General features: G+C 39.2%; 1 protein-coding gene across 5 annotated transcripts in view; it reads left to right on the top strand.

Moving 5' to 3' along the window:
- LOC102566391 (solute carrier family 12 member 7) overlaps window positions 1-13,653 on the top strand; it is a 154,121-nt gene that overhangs the window by 76,769 nt on the left and 63,699 nt on the right. For all 5 annotated transcript variants that reach the window (XM_019498479.2, XM_019498484.2, XM_059724387.1 and 2 more), the window contains 5 exons: window positions 3,484-3,578; window positions 4,435-4,557; window positions 7,296-7,442; window positions 8,720-8,774; window positions 10,359-10,489. In XM_019498479.2, the coding sequence (XP_019354024.1) occupies window positions 3,484-3,578; window positions 4,435-4,557; window positions 7,296-7,442; window positions 8,720-8,774; window positions 10,359-10,489 (551 nt within the window). The remainder of the gene's footprint in view (window positions 1-3,483; window positions 3,579-4,434; window positions 4,558-7,295; window positions 7,443-8,719; window positions 8,775-10,358; window positions 10,490-13,653) is intronic.

The following is a 13,653-nucleotide window of genomic DNA, read 5'->3' as shown; positions in this document are numbered from 1 at the left end:
GACCACCAGTATCTGGGGGAACGTTTGTTCACCAGAGCGCCCCAAGGGATGACAAAGTCGAATGGTCACAAACTACTACAAGATCGTTTCAGGCTGGACATAAGGAAGAATTTCTTTACTGTCTGAGCCCCCAAGGTCTGGAACAGCCTGCCACCGGAGGTGGTTCAAGTGCCTTCATTGAACACCTTCAAGATGAAACTGGATGCTCATCTTGCTGGGATCCTATGACCCCAGCTGACGTCCTGCCCTTCGGGCGGGGGGCTGGACTCGATGATCTTCCGAGGTCCCTTCCAGCCCTAATGTCTATGAAATCTATGAAATGAAATACCTACTTTAATAATTTAAGAGAAAAAAATGTTATGGCTGTTGCATGTATGAAAATAACTAGCGTCATCCCAGAAGGAGGAAGTCAGGTTTATTCAGCTAAACGCATGTTTTCAAGAAGTTATATGAATGTACCACACATAATATATATTTTTTTTATATTTGAGCAAATATTGCTTAAAGCATTTTTCAGGAGAGTCAGTTAGAAGTAGGCTGCACTGAGCAAGGAAAAATGCAGCTCTTGACTTTCTTTCATTTAAAGCATTTTACTTTAATTTTAATTATGGAGGTGTATAGCTACTAGAGTAATAAAAACAGATGGTGAAGAGGTGATTTGACTATTTAAAATGCCAATGGAAAGAGATGTCATTTTACACTTAAAAAAGAAATCTGACTTGCTTTACTTAAAATAGACCTGAATGTATTTTCTGCAACAAATATCTTGTAGACAGAAATTGAACAAATTTTAGAAAATGTAATGTGTTGCAATACTCTTATTTTTATTTTCCCCACAAGTGCATTGCCTTTTCTCAAAAGAAATGCAAGCTTGTATAGATCCTGTTGAACCACTTCTAGCATTCATGGCATTCAGTACCCAGGGAAGTAAAATATTTAAAGCTTTCTTTAGTTGTTAAAACATAAAATGTGACCTAGCTAGTCACTAAAACCTGACCTGGATGGGGAGTTAACTCAAGACCATAAGGTTATGTTATGTCACATAGATAAATCAAAAGAGTTTAAAACCAAGTTTTAAAAAGTTCAAATAAAAATAACTGCAATAATTATGACTCCCTATTAAAATAAAACTCCTGGTAATTCCTAAAATATTATGAATATTTGGATAACTTGTTTAAAGTTATGTGAAAATGAAGAGGGATTGTTGTTGTGGAAGGGGACTTAAATTGAGTCCTCAAAATTGTTAAAAATGATGAATAGCAGACAGAAGAGGAAATGTAGCTTGTATGGCTCAAAACATTTTAGAAATGTAGGTAGTTAGTTGATAGAGGGAGTGACATGGGAATAAAAGTTTCCCATTAGATGTATGTTGCCAGATGAGTGGGGTTAAGAGTGTGCACACCTAAAAGTCCTAAAGGAGCTCAGACTTGAAAGTATGTATCTGATGATGTTGGCACATATCCTGGTGCTGAAAATAGCCTTTCTACTAGAGGGTAACCTGCAAAACACCAGTCTTCCACCCAAGTTCTAGAGGGGATGTAGGGAACTACGTTGCAATGAACCTAACTTCTGTTCCTGACGAATTGTTAGGAAGTGTAATGCAAAATAGGATTGTCTTTCACATGGATGAAGAGGACTTGCTGGAGAAAAACCAACACTTTTGTAAAGGGGGATCATGACTCTCAAATGCATTAGATTTCTTTGAGATTATCAACAATCATGTGAATCATGCTTTTGATTAAGTCCTGCCTTACAGGCTTTTCATGAAATCAGGCTATTATGGCATTGGCAAGAATGAGTTTGTATGGGTAGCTCTCGCAATGGAAGGAGGCAAGCAGTAAGGTTCTTCAGGGGTATGTGCTGGGGGGACCTGTGCTGTTTTTAATATATTAAATTACTTGTAAAATGGTGTAAATAGTGAAGTGGCCAGGTTTGCAGATGATGCCAAGTAATTCAGGATGTAAAAAAAAACCCCCAATGCTGACTATGAAGAACTGCAGAAAGATCCCATAAAATAGTGCAAATAGGCAACAAAATGGCAGATTAAGCTTGATGCTGATAAGTGCAAAGTAATACACGTAATATGCAATACACGTAATTACAAAGTAATACAGAAAGAAGACTGTAGGATACATGTAACGTGATGGGCTTTGTTAGCTGCTGATATTTAATTACTGAAAATGGCAGCCTAGTGTTCGGCAGCCATCAGAAAAAGATGAGCAGAATGTTGGGAACTATTAAAAGAGTGAATTGAAAACCAAGTGCTGCGTGAAGCATTCGTGCACTTACGCCAATTACTGTGTGTGATTATGATCCTCCTCACCTCCAAAAGAACATCATTGGGGACCTACCTAACTTGTGGGGGCTGCCCCCTGATTTTTACAGACAGAACTTGGGCCCTGATTGGCTGCAGGGGCTGCCTGTCATGTGGCCCTGCCCCTGAGCTATCTTGTCAACAGCCCTTTGAGCAGGCAGCACCTCTCCCTTCTCCCTTTCCCCACACCGGGGAGCTGCTGCAGTGCTAAGTAAGTCCTCCCGCCCCCCATGGATATTGTGGGCAATGCTGGGATCCATGAAATCACGAATTTGGTAAGTCCCTAAATATAGTTGAACTAGAAAAGCTACAGAGAACTGCACGAAGGCCTGAAGAAGGGTGCTTATTTCTGAAAGCTTGTCTGACCACTCTCCCGGCTGTACAGTTACTACAGTCAGTTGGTACTTACTTCCCCACATTACTTCCTGCACTATCATGTCTACAACAACACTCCAACAATACTGCCTTTAGGAAAATAAGCATTTATTTGGTCATACCCCTATCTTGACAACTACCAACAGCCAAGAGAATCTGAAACAAATGACATAACTGTGTGGCAGAGGTAATGTAAAGAGCTATTACTCCTCAAAGGGGTAGATTTCTGTAGGCAATTTTCCGTTGCCTACAGATACTTCAAAGCAATAGCTTTATCCGGCTCGTGCTTCCATGGAAAAAATGTTAACATTTAAGTCAGACATGACAAAGGCAGGATAGTTTTCAAACTGAATGGACAAAATAACAAGGGGTTGCTTTAAAATACTGGTGAAGATATTTTTTTTTTCTGTTTTAACCGCTCATTTTCCTATTTTAAAGTTTCTGTGGGTAAATTGCATCCTAACAGAGCCTCGACTGTGTCTAAAGCAGTGTTTATTTTTTCAGTTCTATGTTAATAAACGTTATTGAAAAAAATATTTGAGATTTGTCTGCTTCTTTGTAACCTGGCTTCCAGGGTTGCTGTGTAGATGAATGGATTGTGCAAAGTACTGTGGCTTTCTGTAAGTAATACTCAGGCCTGTTTATCCTCAGTATCAGACAAACAAATTTAGACTATCGTAATGGAGATTCTAGGCCAGCAATTTATTATTATTATTATTTTTTTTTTAGTTTAACAAACTCTGTGGTGTATATTTCTGCTTTGTGTTTCTAACCACTTTCTTATTTGCCTTCAGGAGATGGGATTCCAAGGGAAAGTAGTCCATTTATTACCAATGCTGACATGGATAAAGGGATTATCTATGAAGGGAAAAACATGGCTCTCTTTGAGGTAATTTTTTATACTTTCTAGTATATCATTCTCAACCCCTAACTTACAGTGAGAATAAGCAAAACTAATGTTTCTTTCTGTTCACTAAGAACTTAATGCACAAGAAGTAAATGTTGTCAGTTTCTTTTAGTAGTTTCATTTTGGATTTTTGTTCAAATGTGTTTAAAAGTTTGATCAAATTCACTTTCAAAATGTTAGTTTCAATTGGAAACTCGTGTGAAGGGTATATTGCATATTAATAAACATCACTGAACAAAACAATCCAGAACAACTAAAATGAGTATGGACTCATGGGCCCTGTCCATATGAGCAGGGGCATGTGTTTGCAGCAGCACGTAGTAGTGGCACAAATTTTATGCCACTGCTTTGTGCGGCCCCTGTCCAGGCACTTTACAGTGGGACACAGTCCTGCTGTTCCATGTGTTGCAGGGAGGGGCTGGCTAGGGCACAAGGTGCCACAGTGCAAGCTAGCTGGCAGGGGAGTGGCACCTGGAGATGGGGGAGCAGGCGGCCCTGCTCCCCATCTCTGTGCACTGCTGATCCCCTGTGCTAAGGCACTCTGCGCCCCAACCAATCGCTCCCTGGCTGGCTGGGATGCAGTGTGCTTCGAGACGTGGGAGTGGGTGTGCTTCGAAATGGGGAGCAGTCAGCTGCTGTGCAACATTGTACAAAAAATACATATTAAAAAATGTCAGTTTGCTAAGATTTTTTTTTGACACTACTTACCAGATAAAAATGAACCAAGGCTCCGCATGTCAATATTTGAAAAGGCCATTTAACATCTCTAACGTTTTGAAAAGTGTTAGTATTTACTAGTATAATGTTTACATGCAGTACTATTTTAAAATCCAAACAGGAAGAAATGGATAGCAACCCCATGGTATCATCTCTGCTTAATAAGCTAGCAAACTATACCAATCTGACTCAAGGTGTAATTGAACATGAAGCAGATGAAGACAGCAAACGAAGAGAAATCAAGGTATTGAAACTTTTGATCAGTGTTACTACATACAATTTTAATTAGTGAGCAGCATACTATGTAAAAAGTGAGCCTGCTTTGTGCCTTGAAACATCTGTTATCTAAAAGACTCCTTTGCCTTCTAGAGAGATGCTCAGTGGATACTTTAGCCTTTATTGACCTCCACACTGCTACCACCAGCACCCAAGCTGGCTAGTTTAAAGCTAGCTCAAGTATGCAGGGAGTGTGAATACATATATTTGGAGCAGTTTCAAAAGGGTAGCAGCTGTTGAGTGGGGACAGTCTAAGGACAATACAAATGTTGCAAAACCTTTCCAACTTCAACCCTGGATGAAGCAGTGTTTTCTTCTGCTCCTTGAGTTTTTGTAGCTTTATTTCTGCTACTGCTAGTGACCTGACCTTTATTTTCCAGGCAGACTTGTAAATTGGCTGATGTGGGACTCAGTTATTAAAGAGTAGCATAATTAATGCTGATCAAAATGAGTTTATGGAAAATTATATTATGTCAGACTAACTTGGTATTGTTTTAGTGATGACAAGTTTGGTTGATAAACACAATAATGACCATGTAACATGCTAAAGTTTTGAAAGACGTTTAGGTTAATAGCACACAGCATTTTGATGAGAAACTAGACATTAATATGATAAACATGAAATTGATTACCTCAGGGCTGTCTTCTGACCTGTGCTATGTAGGAAATTAGATTAAGTGAACACGGCAGTTCATTTGGTCTTGTGTAAATTAATATAAATTTGTCAAAGATCAAAATGAGAAGGCTTAAAAAAACTTGTTTTTCTCCATCAATGATTTCTTGGATAAGCTAGTTCTAGAAGTACAAGTTCAGAATCTTTAAAGAGTTGGAGGTAGCAAAAATGTGCCTGATCTTTCTTATTTTTGGTAATAAACTGAGGTACTGATAGAGATTGGAGTGTCATAAGATGACGTGCTCAGATTATATTTTAAAAGGCAGCAAGTCAGTTGGATTGGTTGGTATTTCCCTTCTAAGAGTTCAGATGAAACTAAAGTGACTAAACTGCTAGTAGAGAGAGTTTCTGCAAAACTGCTACCAGGCCAGAAGGTTAGAGTGTAGTGAGTGCTGTACTTGTATTTCCAAAAGGCACTGGGGGTGATCACGGGAATTTCAGGCCAGTAAACTTTATTTCAATATGATTTATGAGGTATTGATACACAGAATGCTAAAACATTTGGAAGGTCTTGATCTGAGTTCATCTTTCTTGACTATAGGTAATCAGAACTATACATTTTATTCTAGATGAAGACTCACTGGTGCCTTCTAAACTGGCATGAAATGTCATTGATATTTATATCTAGTTACTAGGGGTGTGAGACACGGGCCGTATTTGATTCAGATTTGGCCTGAATCGGGGACAGTGATTCGATTAGTTGATTCAGATCACTGTCCCCGATTCGATTTGGCCAAATTGAAGATTCGATGCTGATTCGGAGGATCAGCAATTCGGACATAGACACAGCTTTAAATGTTTTTTCTACATACCTCGAGGTACAAGGTGCGGCTCGTGAATGTTGTGATGCTGGGGAGAATGGAACGTCCCACAGGAACATGGGGGGGCCCCCTGCGTGCTTGGCAGTGAACCTGGAAGTGGGCTAGAAGTACTTCTGGTCAACTTCTGGGTCTGCTGCCAAATGCGCTGGGGAGACCCTGCACTCCTGTGGGACGTTCCATCCGTCCCAGCATCACAGCATTCACGAGCCACCTGCTACCTAGAGGTATATAGAAAAAACATTTTAAAGCTGTCTGAATCTTTCCAAATTGATTTTGGATTTGGAGATTCGGCCACCAGATCGGGCCAGATCTCCACCGAATCAAATCGGGGACCAAAGCTTTGCACAGCCCTACTAATTACTATTCTACTTGTTAATGTTAAGGTTAGCTGTTTTAGCCTGTGTAGTTGTGGAAATGATAACTTTTTCCACATGTAAACACTGGAGTGGTATCTCAGTGCGTCTTCAAAGAGATGGACAGTTGTTAATAGTGACTATATCTGCATGGGTCATTAGCACTAACATTGCATCTTAACAGTGGCTATAATTTAAAAAATAAAGACTCAAAAACCTCAGTGGGACACACTGTTCAGTCCATTTGAGAATCAAATGCCTGCCTCAGGTGTACAAATATAGTCTCAAGAAACTAACTTGAGGTTTTTCTATTTTTTAAAAATCCTGGCCAGTGTAATTATTAGTGCCAACTGTTTTGTGGTTGAGTACTTTTGCAAACATGTCTAGATAAGTTATAGGAAACAGTTAGAATGTTGACAGGGGCCTGAATAGAGAGCTATGATTTCTTATTTTTTCTTATTTTTTTTGACTGAAAGCAACACAAAGAAAACATTAATAAATAAGTCAGGCTGGGTCAGACCTGTAGCCAATCTAGTCTTATATCTAGTCTCTGCCAGTGGCCAGCACCAACACCAGGTGTTTCAGAGGAAAGTAGAAATGTAGCCAAGTATCAGAAGATGGGTTTACATAAGCCCTGATACTTCATGCTTTCTATCCTTTTCTCTTTTTGCATTAATTCTCATCTGTAAATTTATAAAAACTAAAGATTCTGAGATTCTTCACTCAGGTTTTTTTGTTCAACTCTTATTCAGGGAATGTGTATGAGCTGTAAGTTTTCTGAATGAGGGTTTTGGGGTATACTTAACCTTTTACTTGGGAAGGAATTATCTCTGGAATTTGTATCATTTGTTGTTCTCAGGCTCCACGGATGGGCACTTTCATTGGTGTGTACTTGCCCTGCCTACAAAACATTTTAGGAGTTATCCTTTTCCTGCGTTTAACTTGGATTGTTGGAACAGCTGGGGTCCTTGAATCTTTCATCATCGTGTTCATGTGCTGTGCTTGTGTAAGTTGATCTTCATGCTCTTCTCTTTTTAGCGTTGGTGAAATTGTGTTCTCTACCACCTCTGCACCATTCCTCTTCCCAACTGTTTGCCTAAGCAGCAGGGCGAGATCTTGGAGGGTTCAAGTAGCAGTAAAAGTACATCTACAATGTGGTACTTGTTAATCCTGCCTTGATTGATAGGACACAGTAGCTTTGTCTGTTTATCATACCTGAACTAGCTTCACAAAGCTCAAGTTTGAGGGTCTTGTCACATGCAACACTTAACATGTTTTATTTAGATCATAGTAAGCATAGCTACAAGTTAGAACTTGTTCTGAGCAGTCGCACGGTAGTGCTTACTACCATCTGGAGAGGCTGGAGCCAGTTGTACAGTTGATGACCAGCTGTTCATTAGTTCCAGCCCCCACACTGCACCAGAGCTGGTGAGGACTGCGTGTATTACTTTTGTGGAGCAATCTCATGATGCTTGCTACGAAATGATGCCACTTAACACGTGTTTTACTGCTTGAAAGTGTGGATGGTAACATTTTAAGTGCAATTGAACATTACACCTAGGATGTGGCAAGGCTCTGAAATGCTGATGTAGTTTGGCCTTCTTTTTTTTTTTTTTACTTAGTTACTAAAACTAAGTTTAAGGGTTCTCATTAAATAAGTTTATAATATGCATCTTCTGTATTGAACTATGCTGTAGTAATTTTAAATTTAGACAATGACTAAGTAGTTCTCAAAACTTTACAGCAAATGTCAAAATGTCATATTTTATTAGCACTATTTGGCTTGATCTAATAAATTAAGTTAATAAACTTAACTATTGTGTTGTATGAAACCCCTAGTAAAAAGTTATGTAGAGATTCTTAATAACCAGTGATCAACTAATGTTTAATTAAGAGAGATTTTTTTTTTTGCTATTTTGTTGAAAAGTGCAAGTCTTTCTTCCTTTCTTTCTAACTACCAATCTTATGTTCAAAAGCTGTTATGATATGACCTTAAATATAAATGTACTAATTTAGGTAGTTACTGTAAGGCGTACTGCTCAGGTGGCTTAGGAATTAATCAAGTTAACGGTGGCAGAGGAGATGATGCATAGAATGTCATTTCTTGTTTCTGCAAACGTTTTTGTAAAAAGCTTTTTATGGGTTCTAGTTTCTTTTCACTAGACCAGGAGGGTTGTGCATCCTTTTAAGATTTAGGTTTGGGGTTTTTTTTTTTCCTTTTAAAACAAAACTGTAAAGCTATTTTAAATTTGACTTTCTCCATTTTATGCCTTCCTTCCACAGACTATGCTAACAGCAATTTCAATGAGTGCAATAGCAACAAATGGTGTAGTCCCAGGTAAATCCCACCTTTTTTATTCTGAATGTGAAACCTTAAGTGATGACGCATACTTTTTTTTTTTATACTGCATAGACAGCATATGTAAATTGTATAACCAAGTGAAAGTTGGGATGGTAAAACAAAATTGTGGAACATCATCCAATAATGCTAACATAAAGCCCCAAACCTCTGTTTGAACTATGTATCTTTTTTGAGGAATGTGCTCATCCAAAATGCTTATAGAAATTGTCTTGCCTGCTGCTTTTATTATGGCCAGTTTTTCTTCAGCTCTGTTTACTGGCATTACTTTGTGTCCTCAGCCAAGAACACTTGATATTGGGAATGGGGAACTTCATGTTATCTCCACTACTATAGTGCACTGTCTTCAGTAAGCAGTTTAATGTCCTTTTTGCACACAACGTATGTCAATCTATTGCTCAGTTGGCTTAAGTGTTTCTGTGTGGGAAGGTGGGCTTTTGCTGCTCTGTTACTGAGTGTACACCAAGATCCACCCCCTACATCCAAGCGTAAATGCTTATACCTCCAGTGAATTGCATATTGTTTTTCCCCACACTTGAGCACTGAGAAATATTCTCTCTTCCTGGCTTTATTAATTTGTCTTTGATCTAGCCCCACTCTCAGTATTCAATTTACCTGCTACCACCACACGACATACTGAGGTTGAGCAAACAACTGGGTAGCTAGTGCTCTATAGCCCATGTTGACTCTTGACATTCTGGTACATTTGCACTGGTGTATTCAGTGATGATGACATTCTTCCCTGACAACTTGATTAGTGTCTTAAAATTCCAAAAATTTAGATTTAACTGGAGCTATGGGCATAATACTACTAACCTGATCTTTCAATAGAAATAGGACTAATTGGTGCGACATCAAAATACAGATGCACTTGAGATGAGCCTTTTCAATGTGCCTGATTTTAATAAAAATCAGAATTGATTTCCTTTGGTTTTAGCTTTATTTTAGAATGCATAAGTTACAGTATTTTTATAAGCTTCAATAGAGGCTGAACTTTTAAGTCTACTAACACAAAACCAAGTGAAATCACTTTGTAAACAATATCTTGGTTGAACAATATTTTTTTCCACTGGATGTTGCCATTTCCATTTTATTCTGTTTTGAAAACGTAGATACGCAGGATGCCAGTAGAGTAACTTTTAAATGTTCAGAACTGAAAGAATATCAATGTTCCAATTTATTCTTCACCATTCCTGACATAAGCATAAGTCAATAAAAATAAACTAATCAGTTTTGGTTTTCTCCTTGCCTTTATGTAACTTGTTTTACTATCTAGCTTTGATATGTCAATATAATTTTCCAAAGTTAAGGCTGTTAGGAATCCTACTCCTTTTAAAAATTCTGTTTGTTGAAATGCCTCATTTTACAATAAAATAATTTTCCCCCTCTCCATTTTGAGCATAGATTGTAGTGATCAAATCAGCCAATTGCAGCTTGGGTCATAAAATTTAGGTTTCCAGTAAACACCACCCCCTCTCATGCCACCTAAAATGTATACATAAATAACGACCGAAGGGATGCATGCATTTCAGGATCTGATTTTGTTAATGTTGACTTTTACAGCTGGTGGTTCATACTACATGATTTCAAGATCTTTAGGGCCAGAGTTTGGTGGAGCAGTGGGTCTCTGTTTTTACTTGGGTACAACCTTTGCAGGAGCTATGTATATTCTTGGTACCATTGAAATTTTGTTGGTAAGTACTAGTTATATCCCCTTAATATAAATATATTTGATCAGATTTTGGAAGTTTTAGGGTGCACATGCTCAAGTTAGTCAGAGTTACTTTTCCAAATAGTTACTGAATATTTTATCTTTGGAGATGCTCTAGTTTTCCTTCAAGAATGAGGAATCTGTTGAAAGGATTTATCTGTAGCATATAGCTCTGTTCTATATTAATAACATTTTGTTCAAATGCTGATAAGCCAGGAAGTAAACAATTAAGGTGATCAGCTACATTTCTCTTTCACTTGCACTAAAATAAAACTTGTTGGCCTATTGCTATAACAACTTCTTAGCATGAAATGCTTCAGAAACTGCAGTGAAGTGTTAACTCTGGCATTCTGATAAGGAGGATGTTTGCTGAACATATAACTTCATCTTTTAATGTGGGTGTGGTGGCTTGTATTTATTTGGAGTTCCTAGGGTGAGGGGAAAGACGAGAGACTTTTAACTGCGTGTCCTCTTTGTGTTCATGCCAGTTAGGGCTTCGTGGTAATTAATTAATCTTTTTGGTATTAACAATGTTGTGGAAAGAACATAGTAATTGGTAAGTCTACTTTTCTACTTACAGCAGTAGAAAGTATGATGGATGACCTTACTTGTTTAGGGATGCTTCTTTAAACCAATAATATTGCATGCCAGGGGGGGTATAGCAGGTAATTGATCATTCTAGATCAATGATTTGCAACCTTTTTTAGACTCGAGATACTTCCTTAATAAATTCAAGGCATCCTTTCATAGACTTGGGGCCTTCCTCAGAGACTGTCAGCTCTTAGTCTTCATACTTTTTGACTACAGAAAAATAATAGAACAATAAAAATAGCTAAAGCACCCTGATTGGAAATCACTGCTCTAGATGCATCCAGTTCATATGCTCTACTTCTAAAGCACCCACTACTGCTGCTGCTGTCTTTGGAGACAGGATACTGGGCTAGATAGACCAGTGGTCTGGCCTAGTACATGACTTTATTTTCTTATTTCCCAGTTTGCCAAGCTTTGAGGAAAATGTTTTTTCCTATGTGAATTTCCCTAGTTGTTTTTTTAACAAAAACACTTCTGTACATTGAGGATGAAAATGGAATAACCATATTTTAGAAAAAAATAACATAGAAAACATGGTGGTTAATAGTCTCTCTTACTTCAGAAGTATGTTGATGTTAGATTAAACAGGACCATCACAGCTTGGAATATCTGCTGTCATGCAAGAGACAGAGCACTACATAGCAAAACTTGTAGTTGTTAGAAACATGCTTTAAAGTTGGTGGTGCTGAAGTCAGTGTAACAGATTGAAGGGGGTCACTGGAATTTTTCATACATATAGTTGTTAGCCATCAGTGCTATCATATACTGTGAACGCACACCTCAAATCATAGGATCATATAGAAATAGGACTGGAAGGGACCTTGGGATCTAGTCCAAACCCCAGACCAAGGCAGGATCATCCCTATCCAAACCATCTTATAAAAATCCATTGTCTAACCGCTTAGCAAAACTACATAGTCAAACCTGCCACAATACAAAACAAAACACCCTTATCTGCCACAAGTAAAGCAGGGGGGGCCAGCAGCCAACATCCTGCCGCTGTGAGGGTTGTTAAAATACATGAGAAACTCCCAGAAAGAGGGCAGCGTTACGCACTATAAAGGAAGGTAAAATTTGCCCACACTCCATACTTATCTGAGCAGGGGGTAAAACTTAATTTTTGACCCCAAATATGGTGATCAGTTGGACCCCGAGTCAGACCGTCTAGTCGGAAACCTTTGGGTTTAAGTTCCACCAGGAGAACTGCCACACCCCAGTCAAAATTCCTGGCCTTGACTGCAGCCAACACCTAGTGCCTCCTGAGGAAGAATAAAAAACTCTTGACACGTAGCAGCAGGAAGGAAAAAAATTTGCTCCCAGACCCATGCGACAACAAACAAAGCCCTGAAGTATGGGTAATACCCCTAGCAGAGCATAGGTATAGCTATACATAGATTAAGCCTGACCAGTGACTGTCCAACCTCTTCTTGAACACCTCCAGTAATGGAGAGTCCACAGCTTCCCTAGGAGGTTTGTTCCACTGCCTCACTGTTCTAACAATGAAGAAATCTTTCCTGGTATGCAATCTAATCTACTGTATTGCAACTTTATGCCGTTGGTCCATGTCCTATTTTCTGCAGCAAGAGAAGAGGTGTTTTCTCTCTCCTTTCTGGAAGCTTTTAAGTAGTCTTCAAATACTTTATTATGTTCCCTCTTACGCACCTCTTCTACAAGGTGAAAATACCTATTTCCTTCAACCTTTCCTTCCAAGCCCTTTATCAGCTTTGTCTCCTGTTTCTGGACCCTCTCTAACTGCTCCATGTCTTTTTTTATAAATGTGGAGCCCAAAACTGCACACACTAGACAAGGCCTAACCAGGGCCAAGTAGTGGCACTATCACTTCCTGTGTCTTTCACCTAATGCTTCTATTGATGTATCCCAAAACCACTTTTACCTTTTGTGCAGCTGAATTGCACTGTAGACTCATTGGGCACATCCAGACAAGTGTACACATGCAGGGACGCAAGCTTTCTGTGGAACAAACGGCAACAATGCACATTTGTGCTACTGCTTTTTGCCTGAGGGCATGCCCCTGCATGTGTGCTCCAGAGCCTGGCAAATTGGCCTGGGATAGATAGAGGAGCCTGGGGCCTTTACCTGGGGCTCCGGGGGTATCCCAGGGCAGCAGCAGCACTGGTCTAGCTGCACGGAACCCAGCCAGCCAGGATCCACTTCTGGCAGTGCACACTGCTGCCATGTTTGTGTTTTTTGACACTAGGCTCTCCCAGTGTCAAATTTTGGCACCATGCTGCATATAAGCAGCACAGTGAATGGCTGCACATGCACCATGTGTAGTTTGCGATGCCTCTAACAGCTTTGAGGTGCCACAAACTGCATGTGTGCTTGTTTGTATGTGCCCATTGAGTCTGAGTTTTACTAAGATTCTCAGATTTGTTCACAGTAGTTCTGCCATCCAGCCAGGTGTCACCAATTTTAATTTGTATTTCTGATTATTTTTCCTGAGGTGTGTAGCACCTTGTATTTGTCAGCATTTGATCTTCATTCTCTTAGCTCCAGCCCAGCTTCCCCATCTGTTGATCCTTCTGAATTGTGCTG

The sequence above is a fragment of the Alligator mississippiensis genome, chromosome 3 (assembly GCF_030867095.1).
Source record: "Alligator mississippiensis isolate rAllMis1 chromosome 3, rAllMis1, whole genome shotgun sequence".
Classification (NCBI taxonomy): Eukaryota; Metazoa; Chordata; order Crocodylia; family Alligatoridae; genus Alligator; species Alligator mississippiensis.
The sequence above is the reverse complement of the archived record's forward strand: the minus strand, read 5'-3'. Positions and strand labels throughout refer to the sequence as shown.